This window comes from Lolium rigidum, chromosome 7 (genome assembly GCF_022539505.1).
Source record: "Lolium rigidum isolate FL_2022 chromosome 7, APGP_CSIRO_Lrig_0.1, whole genome shotgun sequence".
In the NCBI taxonomy this organism is placed as follows: Eukaryota; Viridiplantae; Streptophyta; class Magnoliopsida; order Poales; family Poaceae; genus Lolium; species Lolium rigidum.
The window spans coordinates 48,581,708-48,602,971 of NC_061514.1; the positions used below are offsets into that span (position 1 = coordinate 48,581,708).

The 21,264-nt window shown below is 45.9% G+C and overlaps 1 protein-coding gene across 3 annotated transcripts in view; it reads right to left on the reverse strand.

Moving 5' to 3' along the window:
• The window catches only part of LOC124670284 (disease resistance protein RGA2-like), a 54,507-nt gene extending 33,545 nt beyond the window's left edge, over positions 1-20,962 (reverse strand). Inside the window, exons 1-5 of one of the 3 annotated variants that reach the window (XM_047206785.1) lie at positions 20,531-20,962; positions 15,626-20,397; positions 15,324-15,447; positions 13,890-13,973; positions 13,672-13,772 (exon numbers count right to left, since the gene is read on the reverse strand). In XM_047206785.1, coding sequence (XP_047062741.1) covers positions 15,636-20,375 — 4,740 coding nt within the window. In that variant the 5' untranslated portion in view covers positions 20,376-20,397; positions 20,531-20,962 and the 3' untranslated portion in view covers positions 13,672-13,772; positions 13,890-13,973; positions 15,324-15,447; positions 15,626-15,635. Of the gene's footprint in view, positions 1-13,671; positions 13,773-13,889; positions 13,974-15,323; positions 15,448-15,625; positions 20,398-20,530 lie in introns of those variants that run through there. The other 2 variants (XM_047206786.1, XM_047206784.1) reach the window with 2 other exon arrangements.
• Between the last annotated feature and the right edge of the window lie 302 nt (positions 20,963-21,264).

The following is a 21,264-nucleotide window of genomic DNA, read 5'->3' on the forward strand; positions in this document are numbered from 1 at the left end:
TCCCATGCCAGCAAACACCAGTACTTCTCACACGCTGGTCCTTTCCGAGGATCCAAAGGTTGCTCCAGAATCTTTGGATCCGCCACGCAGCCCCCGAGTGTTGAGGAAAAAACCAAGAACGGGTGCTGCTGGTAAAGAGGTGATTGCCACCGGGAGCTTGTTGCCTTCTCTACTTGATGATGTAAGTTTTCCGAGTTTGCCTGATCATACTTTTTTGTTACTCGAAAAATGCCAACTTCTTGATGCTTTTCTTTTGCGTGTCGACTATTTTGCAGCCTGTGATGAAGGAGATGGTCGACATAGGTTCCCGTTTTATCGGGTTCCGCGATGAAGCTGACTCCCTGAGGAGTAAGTTTTTATTGTATGTATTGCATAATATTTCCTTGCTTGTCTTATAACATAATCCCTCCTTTTATCCAGAGGCGCTGCATCTTGCTGAAAAACGCGACAGGAGAGGAAACTCAAAGCTAGCGAGAAAGCTCGCAAAAAAGCTTAACAAGATGCCGTAGGTATTGAAGATCTTCGGGGCAGACTTCATGCCGCCGAGACTGCCTTGAGCGACAAGGAAGAAGAACTTATCAAACGGGAGGCCGACATATTGCGTGCTTCAAGACGCAGTTCGCCAGATTCTCGAGTAATGTTTCCTTCTCCCTTGGTTATCCTTTTTATTTGCTTGCTTATACCAGCTTCGTATCTATATTAAAAGAATGCCTCTTTTTCTAGTAGAAATATTGGTGAAATGTATACCAGGAACCAGGACTCGGAAGAAGATCCCCTCCTGTATACCCTCTCAGTTATAGAGATGAACTGCACCTTGGCGCGCGATTGCTTAAAAACAGCGCGGATTGTGTTCGAACGCCTATTCCCGCACTTCTTCCCGAAGACTGAGCTGCCAGACAAATTTGAACTGATCGCCAAGAATTTCACAGGGAAGGATGACCCAGTTTTGGCGCATCTCCAAGCAAGTCTAGAAATTGGAGTCGAAGGCACCATCGCTCTTGTGGCAGCCAGTGGCGAAAAAGTAGACTGGGCCAAGGTTGTTGCTGTTCGAGGGTTGAACAACGACAAGTGGACTGCTCTGATAAAGGGCGCGAAGTCCTTCTCGAGAAAAATCATCTCCACCCTCGACCATAAATCTACTGCTTCTGCCAGCACTGCCCAAGTAAAATATGAATCACTAAAATCGTCGACATGCGCCCCATCAAAAAAGGCAATAAAACAAAGCATTGTACAGGGTTAAATGCCATAGAGTGCTTACTTCAAAAATGTGTCCTCCTCGAGTATCAATAATATAGTCCTTAATCTACAAATATACACCATCGGTATTATATAAGGACTAGTTGTTGAAATGCAGCCCATAATTTTTTTAACACGTGGTCCTTACCTGAGTTATAAGCTAGATTACATGTTGATATTTATGCCATGTGGTCCTTATCAAATTACTTGAGACGTACATCAGGTCGTTCGTGCCATAGAGTCCTTAATCCAGGCTTATGTTCGTCAGGGTCGATATGAAGCGATAGAATTATCGACATGCGCCCCATCAGAAAAGGGATAAAACAAAGCATGTTTAGTTTCATCTCAAAATAGGAGACAAAGCACATAGAAAAAGATGCATGGTCTAATTACCAAGTCAAGTAATACCCATAAGGTCCTTACCAAAATAATCAAAATGTACACGGTGAAGTATCATAGAGTACTTAATTAGAAAAATGCCACAAGAGGATACCCCCACCCCAGCTCTATTTTGATCTCTAATACTTTTAACATGTGACATATTTATGCTATGTGGTCCTTATCAAATTACTCGAGACATACATCAGGTCGTGCCATAGGGTCCTTAATCCAAGATTATGTTCGTCAGGGGTAAGATATGGAGCGCTAAAATTGTCGACATGTGCCCCATCAAAAAAGGCAATAAAACAAAGCATGGTTAGTTTCATCTCAAAAAAGGAGACAACCCACATATAGAACAAGATGGGTGGTCTAATTACCAAACAAGTCTAGTAATGCCCATAAGGTCCTTATCAAAATATCCAAATTGTACATGGTGAAGTATCATAGAGTACTTTCTTAAGGAATGTATCCTCTTCGGGTATCGATAATCATGAATACGTTGGCACGTGACCATAAAAAAAAGGCGTACACCCACTTCATGGCCTATAGTCTCATCTCAAAAAGAGCATACAATGCGCAAGTAAAAATGTCTTAAGAGCGTGCCCCCACCCCAGCTCAATGTAGACACCTAAAAGTTTAACATGTGGTACTTATCTAAGCGATAAACAGATTGACGTGTTGATATTTATTCCATGTGGTCCTTATCGAAGTACCCGAGACATACATCGGTATGTACGACTACGTTCGTAAGGGGTCAACATGAAGCGGTAGAATTGTTGACATGCGCCCCATCAAAAAAGGCATAAAACAAGCACATGGTTAGTTTCATCTCAAAATAGGAGACACAGCCTGTAGAAAAAACTACGTGGTCTAATTATCAAGTCGCGTAGTTTCCATAAGGTCCTTAGCAATTTAATTTTATTGTACACGGTGAAGTATCATAGAGTACTTACTTAAAAGAATGTATCCTCGTCAAGTATCGACAATAATGAATATGTTGGCACCATAAAAAAGGCGTAAACCCACTTCACGGCCTGTAGTCTCATCTCAAAGAGGACACAATGCGCAAAAAAATACCTTAAGAGGATACCCCCACCCCAAATCTATTTCAACACCTAATATTTTAGCATGTGGTCCTTACCTAAGCTATAAGCAGGTTTACATGTTGATATTTATGCCATGTGATCCTTATCAAATTACTCGAGACGTACATCGGGTCGTGCCATAGAGTCCTTAATCCATGATTACGTTAGTGAGGGGTCGATATGAAGCGATAAAATTGTCGACATGCGCCCCACCAGAAAAGGTATAAAACACAACATGGTTAGTTTCATCTCAAAAAAAAAGGAGACAAAGCACATCGAAAAAGATACGTGTTCTGATTACCAAGTCTATTAAAACCCATAGGGTCACAATAATCAAATTGTACACGATGAATTACCATAGAGTACTTACTTAAAAAATGTATCCTCGTCGGCTATTGATAATATAGTCCTTAATCCACGAACGTACACCATCGGTATTATCTAACGACTAGTTGTTGAAATGCAACCCATCAAAATAGGGCATAAATCATCGACATGTCCCCTAGTTTAATATGAGGATGAGACTGAAGTAAAATTTGATACACATATCAGATCCTTAAAACCATCCTTAGTCTATAACTAATACCGAACCCTAATGTTTTTTCCATGGGGTCCTTAACAAAGTGAAGACTGAGGACTATATGCTAACGAGAAATAGAATGTCGTACAACAAGATGCGGTCCTTAACAAATCGGCTTGTTTCTTAGATGCGGTCCAATCCAAGCCATCTCTAGCTCACACATTAAACATGTTATAGTGCTCCGAGTATCCTCCTACACCCTGGTCATTCCCTCGATATCAAATCAGCATGCCATGCTTCATTCAGAAAAAAGGGAACACCCCCACGGTACACTGTCAAATCTGTAAAGTGTTACATGCACAAAAAAACTAGACTCATTACATGACTGACAGAACACCCGCCATATGTACTGCCTATTACAAATGTAGGTCTAATCAGCCAATGAATAATACCAATGTTATAATTGGGTCGCGCCAAAAAAATCAGTGAACACGAGATGTGTTAGCCTGAAGAACAAACAGCGAGTTATCTCACTGGTTCGTCACCATATACCCCTTTGATAGACAAACATTTTTCTTATGACCAGCAATTCCACAGTTGGAGCACCGTACCTCTCGCCTAGGCTTCTTAGAGCTCCTCTCAACAGAGGGACATCTCCCCATCTCCCAGCATTATGTTCCCTGCTGCAGCACAAGGAGCAAAAACAAGTCCTTGGCACACTCACCTCATATCCAGGCTTGGCTCTTGCTGAGGTGGGTCGGCCTAAATCTTCCTTCAATCATGTCTGGGTTGAGACTAATCCGTTTTGGAGCATCACCATGAGCAGATGTGTCATCCATGATTTCGCCCATACCTGATGCATGAATCCTCTGTTCCAGCCCCAGACCATCACTTATCCTGCTTGCCTCTGAGATCTTGGGCATTGCATCTAACATACTGCTCATAGCAACTTCGAATGACTCTGGATTCGAGTCACCTAACTGTACCATCTCAAGTGCAGTTCTGTACAGCGTTGTGTGGCGGAAACTTGTAGACTGCAACGCAGGACTATCCTTCTGGTACACTGCATGCATTTCTGGTCCATCTCTGCATTATGTGACAACCTGGTATTTCGGTTCTTCCCAAGAAGGATAGGACCTGCAACCACATCACAACGTAAAATTTGTTAGCATATAGTCCTCATTCATGACTGTTTCACCAATCCCCGGTTGGATGGTATTTCCATAGTACCTAGTAGATAGATAACTTACCCTTATAACATGGCAACAAATCATACCCATATGCTCATACATCCAACATTGGCATAAACACCATAATCCTCTTGTGTATTCAGTTCTTCCTCTTCTGATGAACTGCATAAACAGGTGCAGATAAATCAGTCATCAGGACGTCCTAAGCAGGAGGATAATGCATTATATATGCTCAGGAGTACTGATCCTTCAGCCTCTGAATAATCAGTACCTCTTCTCCCCCGTATGCGGTGATGTGTTAGTTTCAGTATATAGACCATATGGAATGTCATTCTCCAACTCTTCTGGTTCAATATCACATCCCCTGCAATATCAATTAGACCATGCCTTGTATTAATCTCTGTTCTAAGCTGGTGTAGATAGTGCTGTTTTTTTTAGTCGCCACTGTCTAATAAATGTGATTCTAGACGGAACTATGAGCTATTCAAAGCATCCTTATACGCAAACTACATGGTTGAATATTGTGGAAAACCCAAGCAGTACGATATCTCCTCCAACACCCGATCCTGACCCGATCCCTCAATTCCTACTCGCCATTTAAGAACCACACCTGAGCAGAATTTGCAGATGTTAAAAACCTAAGTCGACTCACCTGTTGTCCCATGACCCCGGGGGTGGCGGCGAATCTGCGAGGCTGGAAGCGGCATCTTCCGTCGATGTCCTGGAACTTCCGCCCGGTCCTCGACATAGCTCGCCGCCGCCGCCGCTGCTCCCATAGCTGCCGGAATCACCGCTCCGGCTTGGGCTGTAGACGGAATTTCCGACCGCATGGCGTCTTCTCGTTCGATCCAGCCCGAATCTATACCTGGAAACTCCATGCTGGAGGTGGAATCGGGAGATGGCATCAGCGGAGGTGCGGCTTCAAATTCTCCGTCGAATTGTACAATGGGAATTATAGATCTGACCTGAGAAGCAGCTGAGAGAAACCTTGAGCTGTACCATGGGCCTGCATCGCCGGCGCCGTCTGCATCTTCCAATTCGAAATCTGCGGGCAACTCCTCGCTCCCTAACACCTCAAATCTGCGGGCCTGGTCCTATAATTGACCCCATGATGCGGGCCACCACCGTATAACTATACGAACCGGTACAGAGCGCGTATACGGATGGCTCACGCGTATTGTCGAAATGTGCGGTCAAACCTTTCAGCGTGTGGGCCCTGCGCGTGAATCTTACAGCGACGCTGGACGGGGACGATATCACTCACGCCCCATTTTATAAGCACCAGCGCATTTTCGTGGTTGCGGCCTGTTTCGCCGGAGCGCGGAGGCCGGGGCAGCATCTCCGTTCTGTGGTGGTGGTGGTAGTGCTCGGCTGCCTCTCCGTTGGGGCGGCGTCGACCATCTGGTGGCGGTGGCGCTCACAAGGCTGGTGCGCGGAGGGTGCTGCGTGCAGGGCCGGCGCCGATGTCCGGCGGGGAGTGCGGCTGCTCCCGTTGTCGCGGGCCCGTGGGGCGCTGGGACGTGCGGCCAGAGGTGGTGGCCATCCGTTGAAGGCAAAGCAGGGGTGTTTGGGGTCGTGGCGCTGCGGGGCGGGGCGGCTGGGCTTCGGGGAAGGTGCCGCGGAAACTCTGGTCCACGAGGGAGGCATGGGCGGCTGCTGGTGGCGCCTTCTAGGATGCGTGAAGTTCGACGGGTGCTCTGTCGTTGGTGGCTCATGCTTGGCGGAAGACGACGTTGGGGCACACTGCGTTGTGCGGTGCCGCAAGCTAGGCACGGCTGTGTCCTAGCTGGGTTGGAGGAGGTCCGGGTGAAAGCCTCGCGTCGACAAGTCTTGTCAGCGACGGCAGCGGGCGGCGCATCAGCGTCGTTTTCCTTCTCGAAGGCGCTTGCTGTGGAGCTCCTTCGACTTCCTTGTGGGCATTTGGACTCTCCGGGAGAAATCCCTAGCTCCAGGTTCCAGGGCAGGCGACGGCAGCGGCTACGTCTACCCTTCTTGAAGGCGTCGTCTTGGAGGGACCGCATTCAGATGTTGCGTGAGTTCCCCTTGTCGTCGGGCGGTTGATGTCGAGGCAGCGGCTCCGAGCGGTTGATGTTTACATGTCGAGGCGGTGGCCTCAAGATCCATGGTTGGTAGTCGCTTCATGGGGTGGGGCCGCTATTTGCATGGCTTGGGTGACGATCTTGTGCCGTTAGGGCGGCTCAGTTGACGCGCCTTAGCGGAGGCGGTTTGACTTTATGTCGATCGGGGTGGTGGCCCCGGATGTTGGCGTGGCGGTCGTGGCCAGCGTGCGGTCTGCCCTGTGCAGTTTGGGCTGCGGGCAGCCGAGTCGTGCGGCGTTGCGGCTTGAGCACGAGCGGAGGTATGTCGGGATGGCGGTCCCGGAAGGTGGTGCTGGCGGTTTGCTGGGTGTAGCGGAGTGGGTGGCGGAAGCTTGCCAGTGTGGAGGGCGTCAACCTTGTGTTGTGTGGACGACGAGGCTGCCTTTGATGCTGGTTCTCAGCGTCATGTTGGCGCACACCCTCGGAAGGTTGACTTCTCCTGTCAGAGTGTCCCGTACCTGCTCCTCTCCCATAGCGGTCACGGCGTCTTCTCTGTGACGATGGTTTTCACACGATTTTTCGCTAATTAACTGGGCACTCTCTTCTTAATTAATGGATAAGGCAAAGATTTTGCCTTCGTTTCAAAAAGAAAAAAACCATGACTCTCCTTTCCCACACTAAGTCTCTTTATTTCCTGGATGAATTTTAGCTTTCCGACCTGAGAAATGTCAGAATGAAGCATGCCGTCTGGCACAAGAAAGTGACGCATTTTTACAAGGTTGCTCATATGTGTAGTTGAAATAACACAATTATTGACGCTGCCTAGATCAATAACCTCTAAATGATACATTCTGTATAAGAGCATCTCCAGTCGCGTCCCCCCAAAGCGTCCCCTAAACCGCGCCGGATTGAGCGTTTGCGGGACGTGTTTCGTTCGTGCCGCGTTTGGGGATGTCGCCCCCCAGCCGCGTCCTCCAAAATCCCGCCCCCAAACATTAAAAATATTATTTTTTTGGCATTTTTATTTCAACCATAAAATATTGCAAAAAAACTAAACCTAACTAGGCCGTGCATCGAAGATTTCGTGTGTTTGCTGCCAAGAAAGAACACTCGAGGGCACACCCAGTCACCTAAACTGGTGTCGGTGCCCTGTTGGTTCTTGCGAGGGAGAACATACAGAAACCTCCGTGCACGTATTCGCTGCGAAGAAACAACACTCTTCATCAGTCGTCCTCCCCGTCGGTGCTGTCGCCGTGGTAGTCCCAGCGGCAGCGCGTCTCGTCGAAGACCTTGACGCTCATGTCCCTGTCGCCGAAGTAGGAGAACAGGAGGATGAAGCCGACTTCGAGGCTGTGGTGGCGCGCGAACTTCTCCCACCCGATGTTGAGGTACATCTTGCCGCGCGCGTCGTAGATCACGTCGACAATCCACCGGTAGTAGCCGCACGAAGCCTCCAGCAGATGCATCGTGCGCGGGCGGCCGTCGCCGCGACGTACTCGGCGAAGGAGTCCGGCAGCCTCTGGATGCCGCGCGGGTCGCCCTTGAGGACGAGGACGAACTCGAACAGCACGCCCAGCTCCACGTCCATCTCCGACAATGAAGACAACGGCGTGGCAGGCGACGGCGGGCGTTCAGCTCTGCCGCGGCCACGACCACGACCACGGCCGCGAGGTCGGCCTCCGCCTCTACCAGACATGGCGTCGACTCTTGTTGAGATGGTGGCGGCTAGGATTGGGGAGAGAGGCGCTAGGGTTTGTGTGTGAGAGGGACGATGAGAGACGGCCATTTTTATAGGCCGGAGGGAGGCGGGGGAGCGGTGGTGCTCATTAACGCCGGCACGCAGAGCTAGGCGCGACGAGACGCGTCGCTGCGCCTGTGGGACGGGGACGGGCTCGGGACACCGTATCGGGCCGCGCCGGACAAAAATGGGCTTCGGGGGACGCGGCTGGAACCTTTTTTTGGTCCGGCGCGCCCCAAATTGCTTTGGGGGACGCTTTGGGGAACGCGACTGGAGATGCTCTAACACACTTGGTAAGTAGACGGTGTGGAGAGACGTTGTTACCTTGATCCTTAGGCAAAGATGGACAAGTTTTGCAAAGTTGTGGAATATATCATCCACATCGTACGAGTATGACGCTCCGGACAAGAAAATGACGCGAATTGCTTTAGACACCCTAAACAAACCACCAAAAGTTTTGGCAAAGCTTCCACGGTAATCTCCAAACAACATTAAAGTATGTAGGTTTTCAACTTTAAGTCTTCTTCCTAGTGCACTCAAATTCTCATTGTAATCTTGAAAAGAAAATCTATTCTTGACATCTGTGTTTTCAACTTTAAGTTTTCCATGATGATAGACAAGTAAGGCATTAATGGCTTCCATCCTGATTTTTATATGTTTTAAAATATCCATGATTAACCAATTCATTTAAAAAGAAAATTCCAACAGCTTCAATTCTTTTTTTGTTCATATCACATTAATGTAAAATATCTAGTCCAAATCACAAGTGAACCAGCTCTTCGCTCCCGAATTTGCAATCTTCAGGAAACAAAGCACAATATGAAAAAACTTTTTTGTAGATGGAAAGGAAGATAATCATAGCATTGAGCAGCATTTGTGATTTTCAAGGAAGCATCCAACCAAAAATAACAATATAAGGTATGACAAACTGCATGTCATGTGTATCGCACCTGCGGAACCAAGGTGGGAAAACAGCTCAGGATCTTCATCTTGTTCACTATCAGGAATTCAAGCGTCCGCTCTGCGACAATAGGATCTGCGAACTCCCTATCACCAAGAGATAAAAAATGAGCAGCTTTGAGAGCTTGTAGAACCAACCCAACCATAGCATGCCCACAGAACAAGAAACAAATGCACAGAAAAATATTACCTACTTAAGCAAGAGCGGAAGAAAGTTTTCAGGCTGCCATCAGCATCGTGCAACACAGCCTCCCCAAAATCCAGGAAGAACTGCAGAATTGTCTGGATAGGAAGCAGTATCATACAGATTATTAGACAGTTTTCGGTACTGTATGTTTTCACATATAAGGAAACAATACAATTATCCAATGTGAATGAATCTTTCCACAACCAAACCGGCAGATAAAATGTTGTTTTGGGGGTAAGTACAAAGTAGGTGGTGGCAGGCTTAACAATAGATCAAGCATTCTATCTTAAGTTCTTTCTGACCACTCAAAGTTAGCAACATATTGCAGCATAGATATGAAAATCCACATGTAGAAGTACAATTCTCGCATTAGTCATCTCATGGTGACAGATGCAACATACACAATTCTGGCAGTAGTCCTCAACTTTTATATTCAGAGGAGGCCTACAAACTGATGCTCTCTTCGAGATGTACTGGTCATAACTTGTTATTACATTTAAAAAATCACGTGTATTCTTTTCTTGCGCTGTATCCATAAATAAGATGATTTTTCTCAATGTAAAAAAAAGCAAAGCGCATAATAAACATGACAACCCACCGACGACATGATTTGAGGATCAGCACTGCCACCTCGATATCATAATACCACTAGAAAGGCCAAATTTTACATTGAACCATTGCAGGCACAGTATTTCTAACGTAACACACGTAACCACACTGACATCCAAGCAGGTTATGAACATACTGCAAAACAGTGAATTATATTGATAAGAACGGATGAATTTTTTTGGCCTATTTCAGCACCATTCATACATAGGAAACCTACTATAGAAGCTAGAAGGAAAATAATGTGTGGTAACAACCCATTATCGCTTCACTATCACATCTTCTATTCTTAATAGGTGATCCCATTTTTCTTCACATGCAGCCTATCCACCTCATCAATCAACTTTAAGCAATCCTAGGGCGCCACATCAGCATAACTGCCACATCAGCCCCATAAAAAAATACAGAGCATATTATGTTCAATGCATCCCCTTCCGTTCATCTTCCAAGAAAATTAGCATCCAATTCCCTTCCGTTCACCAACTTCAGTCTAATTTTATTTAGTTTCCTTTACATGAGAAATCCCCATTTTATTTTAGCGTGGCTTTGTTCGGCCCAATTACAGTAGACCAGCCTAGCACTCTTTGTCTTCTCCAACTACCAGAATCTAGATCGTCTTCACAACCGAGAAAAATCTAGATCGACCGACAATATGCTCTTCTCAATCAATGCCCTTTCTCTTCCTCTCCCAGCGAATTTGATGCAGGTATACGAGAGGTTCATGCTAAATTCCCGTTGTGCCGTCTTCTCCCCTCCCCTCCCCTCTCGACTCTTCCTATAAAATCCGGATGCATTCTGACTCAACTCGTAGTCATGTTGTGTTGGCCCTGCCGGCGATTTAAGCACTGATCCAACTCGCCGCGACAATGGCGATTTTTTACCATTCAATGCTTGAAGTGAATCTACAATGTTCACGTTCTCCCATAAAATATATACAGTGTTGACTCCATAACGATCCTTGAGTGTGCTTCTATCCAAACCTTTGCTATTAAATCTAAAAAGTTTTCGGTTCGCTTTGAAGACATATATACAAAATATCGACCATAGTTTTTGTTATGCACAAACTGAAGACAACATTTATTGCTTTGTAAATGAAATATACCCGTTTGTTGATACCATATTAATAAAGATTGTGTGATTCTTATGTCCTTTTGTTTGTACACACATGGGTGTGTGTTTTCCCGATGTATACGCGGTCCTTCGTATTATTTATATTGTCTCGATTACACATTGTAATTTGGCACAGAAAATATTATTTTGTATAAGCTTTATTGCAATCCAAACTAAATAGTTTCATTTTATATCATACAGTCCCGCCGCAACGCGCGGGGTATTATCTAGTTGTTAGAAGTAAGTGGCTACAAAGGGAAATACAAGGTATGGTTCAACTCAAGCTTCTCCATGGCAGATTCTTCCCTTGAGAAAGATGTCTCAAATTCTAGTAAATGGCAGACCAGATCTTTCACAGGGTATAGGTTCGTGATTCAACTTGCCCACGTGTTTGTAAAATACCTGAAAGCTTAGCATAGATAGATTGCAAACAAGTGTTCATGTGCAAACAATTATTAAGACCCTCATAAACTTCAGGTTGAGACACTTCCCGCAAACTTATCGAAGTAGCAAGCTAACAATTGAGCATAAGTTTAAACAAAACCTCATATTCATTGCCACGAGAGAATGGAGCTACGAGAGTGAACATCATCAACAATATAGTTATCAAAGTTTTAGAACGCCAAGTCACTAGGTTGTCTGACTTCAACATCAAGAGCAAAAGAAAACAAGAGTAGCCAACACTTTTATTCCCTTATCAACCTTCCAAGGGCAGGTGTCTAGTGAAATTATCTTGTCATGATCCGGTACTACACTCATTACATAATGGCATCCTTCACTGGCAAATGGCCAAAGTATTTCCTATAGCTACTTTATATTTGTGGAAAGCTTATCTGGAGCTTGGTAGGGTAATTCAAAGCTTATCTGATATCTAGATTGTAAAGCTAAATAAGAGTTCAATTCCAGTACAAAAAAGTTTTTCAAATGCCAGTCATTGGAATAATAATGTCCAGGGTATGTGGGAGAGAATGGACTCAAGCATCATAACAATTGATTGAGAGGCCTATGCAACGAAAGGTGATCTCCGGACGCAATAGATCTTCTCATTATCTTTACTGCATAGGTAGAAGTTCGATTAGCCATTCTGCACATGAACATGGAAGCTCTGCTGAAATTTCCTCATGATTGAGGATGAACATTTCAATCTTCTATATGGTGCCCCCTTTTCTTTCTTTTTCTTTTTTTTTCCTTTTTCTTTTTATTATTTTTCTTTTTTTGTGTGAGAGGCATCAATGCTGACAAATTCACAAGGTTGATGAAGATGACCACAAAGGGCTTTTGTGTCTTCTCGAACTTTGGTGAGTGTGCACAATCAACTACTAGGGATAGCAGGAGATGCGCTATATAGGTAGGTATGGTGTGAACACATGGAAGAAACGGTTTAATTCTTGGATTTTGATATGTACCCTGGTAGAGTATGCAATCTCCCGATCAAGGTAAGCATTGCCAAGTGTCGGAAAGGCTAGAAAAAATTGGTTATGCAAAAGAAATGACTGGCTTTTAAAAACTTCAGACTAGAGGAACATCAAACTTAACAATACGCACTAAATATTCAGATTGCAATAATCAAGGCTCATGAAAACTTCACTTATTTGGCTTTGGTGGGACAGAAAAATATCCTGGATCAATAAGAGTTTTATCTTTACGACTATATGTATGAACTCATCACTCTCGTATATTAATTCATTGGCAATGAATACAAAGAATGTAAGTGTGCTCAAAAGCTAGACTACCAACTTATCAAGAAAGCAAAAAGTTCTCTAGCCAAGGTCTCATGAGGCAACAAGAGTTTGACACTTGCACATTGAATACAATCTAGCATAGCTAAAGCGATCATGCTTTTCAGTGGGTTTAACTAACATTCGAACAAAGGTACCTTCACAGATATGTCCCTATTGTAGAGCTGTTTCCCATAGTTGTACCACAAGCCATATACCAAAAACCCCAGGATCATAGTTGTGTCTGAAAGTTTGGAACCTAAAATAATTATACAACAAATCTTTCATATTTTATACTTCTAAACGGGTCAAAGGAAGAACATTGTGCATACCAACTAATGACAGCCCGAGATCTGAATTGGCTTCACGCAAGCACTAATATCATGAGTATTGAGTATTCGTTCCTATAATTCATTAAAATCTGTTAAGCCACAATTATGAAGAATGCAAGAACACCTTGTATTGATTCAATATAGAACCAAACTGTAGAAAAATACAAACCTAAATTTCAGTAGCAAATCACCGAGTCTCATTTCTTCCAACATTACGCCTTGGACCTTGGTGATCTGACCCGCACAGGGCGAACAAGCCAAGTTTACCACCAAGTCTCTATGGGTGACGACCAAAATGCAAATGAACTTATCTAGAAACAACCAGAACGAGCATAAGAATACCTGCAGAAGATAGAAAAAAAATGTTAGGTTTGTCATAAATCACATCCATGGAGGAAGACAGAGAAGTTACGAAATAGTATTAGCTGAGAATCATGTTAGTTTCGTGCTATTTTTCAATACAGTATATTGTAATGTGTTTGCTGGAACATCTAGGTATTGGTAATTTGGTATGGTACAACATGAGTACAGTTCCACCTACATATGCTTACCAGAATTATTGATTTATCCTGTAGAATGAATATACCACATATGACACTCTTGTGCCCGCTGTACATGGATGGAGCGAAATATACAAGGCTGCAACAATGTTTAACTCAAAGATGGAGCCCTGCATAGTAAATAAATAAGTCTTGTTCAGACATTAGATTAGCCAGTAACCAAACGAGAAAGCTTTGACTTGATACATGGAATTAGGAAACTGTGTTGTGTTGTTACACATGCGTACCATATCAAGACTATAATGTTAGAGCAGTGCCTGAATGCCGAGAATTATACACAGATGGGAGAATTTATGACTCCATGGCCCAGCCTGCACGGTATTATGAGCTCACGGTTTAGACTTTTGGAATAACAACATAAACTGGGGAAAGATTGATGATATTTGTGGTTTCTGGTGTGGGATAAGAAAAAGCAAAGGTTAATGGTGGGAATCGTGGATGGATTCAAGCAAGACTCTTATTTGTTCAAACTGAACTCTAGTACAGAGCAGTCCATAACAACACAAGAAATCGTCTCAAAAAATTGAAGGACACACGAAGGGAAATTTGCCTCAGGCAATCAAAACAGCATCACCCAGATGAACAAACTAATTTGCCTCAGGCAATCAGAAAAAACACCTCTTCGCTCGCTCGCCCCCCCCCCCCCCCCCCGCGGGCGACGGGCGAAACCTAGGCCCTCCCTCTCTCTCAGCTCCCTCCCCCCAGCTCTCTCCGCCGCCGCCGTCGGCGTGGGCCGCCGGGCGTTGTCCGCGCGGTGCCGGCGGCGGCGGGGACGCCTTTACCCGTCGCGCGGAGGGGGGCGCGGGCGGCTTCTGGCCCCCTAGCGCGACGTCGTCTCCCCTGGTAGCAGTGAAGATGTGGTGGCAGTGGTTGGCGACGGCGACACACAACCGGCCAGTTGCAGCGTGGCGGCGAGCACTCTGCCGGGCCAGGTTGGGCCTGGCTTGTTATTGCTGCTACGTCCGGTCGACTACCGCCAGTTCGGGCGGTGGAGGTTGTTCCCTCCCGCGTGGTTGTGTTGCTGCTATCCCCGACCTTGCGCTCGCCTTGACTGCTTCTAGGCCTCGCGTTGGTGACCTTTGAGCGACGGCGAGGATGGCTTCAAGACCGTGGTGGCGTACGCTGGTGGACGACGGGTGGGGTGGCGCAGTTCGGATTGTTCGAGGTGGTGGGGCGGTGTGGGTCGGGAGAAATCCCTGTCGGATTGTCCGACACCGACGCGGCGACGCCTGTGGGTGCCGCCATTCCTTCCTGAAGGGTGTCGCGTGTACCCCTCCCCCATCACCTCCGCGTACCGGGGAAACCCTAGGACTTGTCCGGGCAGCAGCGGCGTCGACGTCGTTTTCCTTGTTGAAGGTGTTGCTTTGTATGCGGCGATTCGGATTGCGAGGGAGCGTGGTGGTACTTTTCCGGAGGGCGCAGCGGTTGCGAGTTGTTTTCGTGTTCGTCGCTCAGCCATAGTCGGCATTTGTTTCTCTTATCTTTCTTTGTGTTTTTGTTTGGACCTGGTTGTGCTGCGGTCCCCATGCTTGATGTATCTTGGTTGCTATATTAATATAGCGGGGCGAAAGCCTATTTCGAGGAGATGATTTTTTTTTCTTCTTCTAAAGTGTGAGGGATGCGAGGCAGTACTGATTTGTTGATTATAAGAGTATACTAACCAGTTTTATGTGCAGGCTGGAGATACAAACTGAGACTGTCACGCTTGCAGCTGGCACCCTGAAACCCTGATTCCATAGAGAGCATTGTAGGAGTCTACAGGAATATACAAATCCAAGGAGAAACCTGCACGGCAGATCAAAACAAGTGAGTTACTTAGATGAAACAAACAACAGCGAGTGCGATGCACCAAGCAGAACAAAAAGAATGATTTTGAGGCTTACAAAGTTAGAAATCGAAAAGGCAGGGGAAGTAACTGGGGATGAGTAGAGAGATTGAGGGAAAGTGTTCGCTTGTTACATACCTTGGATTGGTCAGGTTCTGACAATCGGAATGGTTCCTATTAGCTTGCGGCACGCCCTTTTTAGCTCCTCGCTGTTGCCGTAATAGACATTTAATTCTAGCATTGAACTTGGAAGGCTGTCCTTGGGCAGTGACTTGATGGCTTTGCAGTTGGCGATCATCAATTTTTCCAGAGAACTCGGGAGGCTGTTGGGCAGCGACTTGATGGCTTGACATCTAGAGATCTTCAATATTTCCAGAGAACTCGGGAGGCTGTTGGGCAGCGACTTGAGGGAACCACAGTCGTAGATCTCCAATTCCCGCAGAGAGCTCAGAAGGCTGGGCAGCGACTGGATGGCCGGGCACTCCCAGATGCATAAATTCTTGAGGTTGATAAGCTCGTGTAGGCCTGCAGGGAGGCGCTGCAGCTTGTCTCCCCCCCAAAATTTGAGCTCTTGGAGAGAGGTGAGGAGCTGAAGGGCCTCCTCTTGATCCTTTGTCAAGTGCTCCACCTCGTCGTCGAATCTGAGATTCAATCTGGTGAGGGTGGAAGAGAGGAGGATGCAGATCGACGCGGCAAGGACTCCTCTGTTGCTTCCCGTGGCCAGATCCAAGAGCTTGGAGGAACGGGAAAACACCTCTATGTCATGCGGCCGTGAGGGGTCGGGATCGGCGAAGAAACCGGAGGCAGCATGGAGGACCAGGTTTGTGAGGCGGCCGTGGGCGAGGAGAGGCCACAAGCCCTCGGCTCTCAACTCCCCAAGTTCTTCCATGTATAATCTGGTGAGAGAGGTGAGGTTTGAGATGGCGTGCAATGTCTCCATGTGCTTAACGCCCCATAGGGTGAGCTGTTGCAGGCAGGTCGGAAAAGGGGGAAAAGAAGAGGACGAAATGGAGGTGAAGAACTCGGGGCAATTTTCTATAGACAAGGTGCACAGGAAGTGCAGACGTTGGAGCCCACCTCCGCCTGCGTGGTCGTCCTTCGGTGGATTGGAGAAACATTCCCGAATTCTCAAGTGCTGTATCTTGGGAGGCAAGAGCAGCAGTCCTTGTGATGCTGCTGTCGCCGCTGTTATTATTTCCTTGTTATTATCGCCTCTTGTCTGCTGCTGCTCTTCCGTAGCAGTTTTTGCATTCTCCGCCACACCTAACTCAGTTATATTCTTACAATCATTTATCATCAAAATCGAGAGCTTCGGAAAGAATGAGAGTATCAGCGTCAATTCTTCCCCACTAGTATCACACCGAGTGATTTCAAAGTATTCACATGGAAACCGGTATATGCCATGACCCACGCCTTGACCCCACAGCAAGATGCTACTCGGACAACCTACTATCACAATCCTTTTCAGAGAAGTTAGCACTCGCATATGATTCAACGGCAGGAGAGGACATCTCTTCATACACAAACATTCCACATCAGCTAGATTAGAGAAATTCAACACATTCCACAACGCATCACCGTGACCACATTTTCCCTCAACTTCCACCCGTACTTCATTTTCATCTATTCTTTTGTAAATGAGCTTCTCAAAATCTGATCCCACACTTTCTAGCTCAGCAGAGCATGGAGCATGAATCCTCCAAGGGATAGGAGGCAACGACGCTAGTTTTGGGCAGTCTTCAATAACAAGCTCTCGTAGTTTAGGAAACCAAGCCATTTTATCGTCTTGTTGTGCTTGACAGCAAGTAGGATGTGAAAACGGTAACTCTGTAAGTTTGGAACAATTTTTGACGATGAACACTTCCAAGTGGGAGAAAAAAGCACAAGCACCATTTCCAACCCATTTTGTTAAACTAGATATGTTGCTTAATTGCAGCCTTTTCAAATTATAAAAGCTTGGAGGTGATATACTATAACACTGATACTCTTCACCACGCTCATTAACCATCCACATCTCTCCTATAGGCGGAAGATTATTCCAAGATACACCATCAAGACAAAGAGATTCCAAACATTTAACCGAGAGATTATCACATAGCCACGATGGGCAATTAGTTCCCCCGTGCCCTTTAATGCATAGCTCTTGAAGACTGCTATGGGGTACAAGACTTTCAAGAATATTTTCTTCTTGTAAAGGATTCTTTTTAGAACGCTCAGGATCCCATTCTAACATGAGTTCTCGTAAGTGTTTTTTATGTATCAGTTTTAATTCATTTGCTTCTTCTTTTGTTTTCACCTTTTCAAGATTATAAATGCCAATTGATTCCCTAAGCTCGGTCAATTGCCCAAGTTGACTCGGTTCAAAACCCTCACTCTCTTTTCTCACCCTAAATTCCCTTAATTCCTGAAAGAATTTTAGTTTTCCCACCCCAAAAATATTAGAATGAATGTTAAACTTGTCTTCTTGCACAAGAAAGTGACGCATTTTTACAAGGTTGCCCATATGTCTAGTTGAAATAGCACAACGATCCGCTTTGCTTAGATCAAGGACTTCTAAATGATACAATCTGAATAACACACTTGGTAAGGACAAGAGCCAGTGAGACAATGGCTCAATCCTTAAGTAGCGAAGATGGACAAGTTTTGCAAAGTTGTGGAATATATCATCCATATCATATGACACCCCGGACAAGAAAATGACGCGAATGGCATTAGCCTCCCTAAACAATGCACCAAAAGTTTTGGCAAAGCTTCCATGGTAATCTCCAAACAACATTAACGTGTTCAGGTTCTCAACCTTCAATCTCTTCCCTAGTGCACTCAAATTCTCATTATAATCTTCAAAAGACAGTTTATTCTCAATGTCTGTGTTATCCACGGTGATAGACAAGTAACGAACCATGGGGTGTATTTGTATGTTCTTCACGTTAGAGCTATTTATGCTAATACACTCATACGATGAAACCTTGACTGCTAAGTTGTGTAGTAGGTCATGGATAACATAATAAGGGCTTCCATCCTCTTTTTTATATTTTTTAAAAAATCCATAATTAACCAATTCATTTAAAAAGAAAAGTCCAACATCTTCAATTCTTTTTTTCTTTGGATCGGATGAATGTAAAATATCTAGTCCAATCCACAAGTGAACCAACTCTTCCCTACCAAATTCGTAGTCTTCAGGAAACAAAGCACAATTCGAAAAACATTTTTGTAGATGGAAAGGAAGATAATCATAGCTGATCTTTAAAGCAGGCATAATATCATTGTCGTTGGTTTGTGATTCCCATTCTTTATTTTCCAAAATGCTTATCCAGTGGTTCAATGTAAGATTGTTTCTTAGTAATCTACCGACAGTTTTTGCTGCAAGAGGAGAGCCCTTCAGCTTCTCCACTATTTCGCTTCCAACTTCAGCTAATTCTGGATGGTCAACCCATGGTTTCTGGACACCAAATACACATTCTTCAAAGAAAGACATAATATCTTTAGGAGATAGACGCTCCAATTCTAGTGAGCATTTAGTTGTTTTAACCTTGTTTGCTACCTCGGGTATTCGAGTCGTGACTATAACCATGTTACCTTTCGCCCCCTCTTTTTTAAACAGAGCTAATAGTTTTGTCCACTCATTGTCATGATGTGTCCACACATCATCTAACACAAGTAAAACCCTCTTTCCTTTGATTCTTTGCTCGATAAGCTCTTCGTCACTCGAATTTGTGTTTTCATTATCAACTTTAGGGATCTTTGTCGCAATATCTTTTGCTAGCCTATTCGCATTAAAATCTAGAGAGACGCATACCCAAATGGGAACCTGGAAATGGCTCTTCATCTCTTCATATATGTGTTGCATGAATGTTGTCTTGCCAATACCGCCCGGGCCAACAACAGGAAGCACGGTAAGTGCACAATATTCACTGCAGTTAACAATTTCATTTTCAACAAAATTTTTTTGGCTATCCCTCCCGTATAACTTAGGCTCTACGATTTGTGGGGTGGTTTGGGCTCTGTTCATAGTAGCTTCCTTACTTGTGGTACGGCTGGAGCCAAGTAGCTCAAGATTAAGAATGGTCGAGACCATAGCAGATATGGGTTTCAACTGTTTTACGATGTCCATAATTTTTGTAGACATTTCTACTCTATCAAACTTTAACCTTGGTGCTTGTGCGTCACGATGATTCCTCTGTGGTGCCTTGGAGGACTGCCAGGCACCACAGACAAATCGTTGTTCACGTACGCTAGTGTCAGAATCATCATCGTGAACGGACGGAAAAGAATAGCACGGAAAGTGTTTACCGACAGTACGGGCGGCGTCGCGAGCACTGGAGGCAACCTTCGGCACGCATCCTTTGTCAACCTCTTGACCAACCTGGCTTGCGGGTGACGATGCTAAGGAGCAGATATCACACTTTCCACACGAGCATATGCGAGAAAAGCATCCTTGCTTGACACCATCTTGTTGCTCTTCAGGATCATCACGTGTGGCAGCACGCGAGCATGCTAGTAGCTTGACCTTATTCACGCAAGATCTGACCGTATGGCGAGCGTTGAGGACGAGGTCTGGGACACAGCCTGCAGCATGCGCGTCAGCAGCATGGTGGGTACCGTCGAGCTCATCCTGGATGCGGAAGTAATCGAGCTCGTCTAGCAAATCATCTGCCCCATACGCGAGCTGCCGCAACTTGTCTAGCAGCTCACCCAAGGCAGGGTTGTGGATCTCCCTGCCTTGGACGTTGTTGAGCATGGCCTGTGCGTACAGCAGCTGCATCTTCAAGTCCTCCATGTTGGATCCAAGCATGGAACTGGCACCCCATGCCTCCAGCAAGCCACCAGACAGCGGGCTCAGCGCCTTGCCCACCACCCAGGTCGCCGCGCGGATCCCGGCCGTCTCCATCGTTGGGTTGTTATCGATGTACCTGCATGTGATCAACCAAGAAGTGAAGATTAAGCTCAAGACAATGGAAGAGCAGGACCGTAAAAATTATGCTAGATATGGAATCAGACGAATCAGGACATATACAGAGATGGAAGAGAAGATTAAGTGGATACCAGCTGAAGTGGCACGGCTGTGCCCCTGCCGGCGCCGGGGGCGCCCAGATACCAACGCTACAGATGCAGTTAGTCACCAGAACTGGCACTGAACTGTTGCTGCTGGAGGAGAAATACAAGCTAAGAAGAAAGGTCTTGCCAAAGGGCTGGGTGCAGAGAGATGGCAGGTAGCAGATGTGCAAGCTGCGGAGTAGAGGGGTGTGCACTGTGCAGGAGGCAGGGTAATATATAGACAAGCGACCAGCTTCAGGTGAGCTCACCACAACGGAAGGGATCAAACTAAACTCATTCTGCTAACTAAGCACTCCATGGGAAAAATGTAAATCCCATCCACAGAAAAAACCTTAGCGAGAAGCCACAACCACACAATGCACGCCTTGCATCGTCCCCCGCCAAGAATGGCGAGGAGGCGAAGCACGAAGCTTCTAGACCGCGTCACAGCCGAAGAGGGAACTCTATGAGGTCGACCCAACTCCAAGATGACCCAAGCCAACACAACCGTCCACCCAAAAGCGCCTAAGGGTCGGCGAGAGAACGGCGGGACCGAACCAAACCAGAGGTGGCGACGACCAAGAAGTACCAGTGACAGTGTACATAGCGCCCCAGAAGCTCCCTCTCTAGGCGGCGGCCGACAACGACTCCAGCAGGTGCACCGAGAGCTCCACGAACCAACTAGACGACGCCTCCAAGGAGGGGAACGACGCAGGTGCGCCGCCGCCGCCCGTTCCGATGAC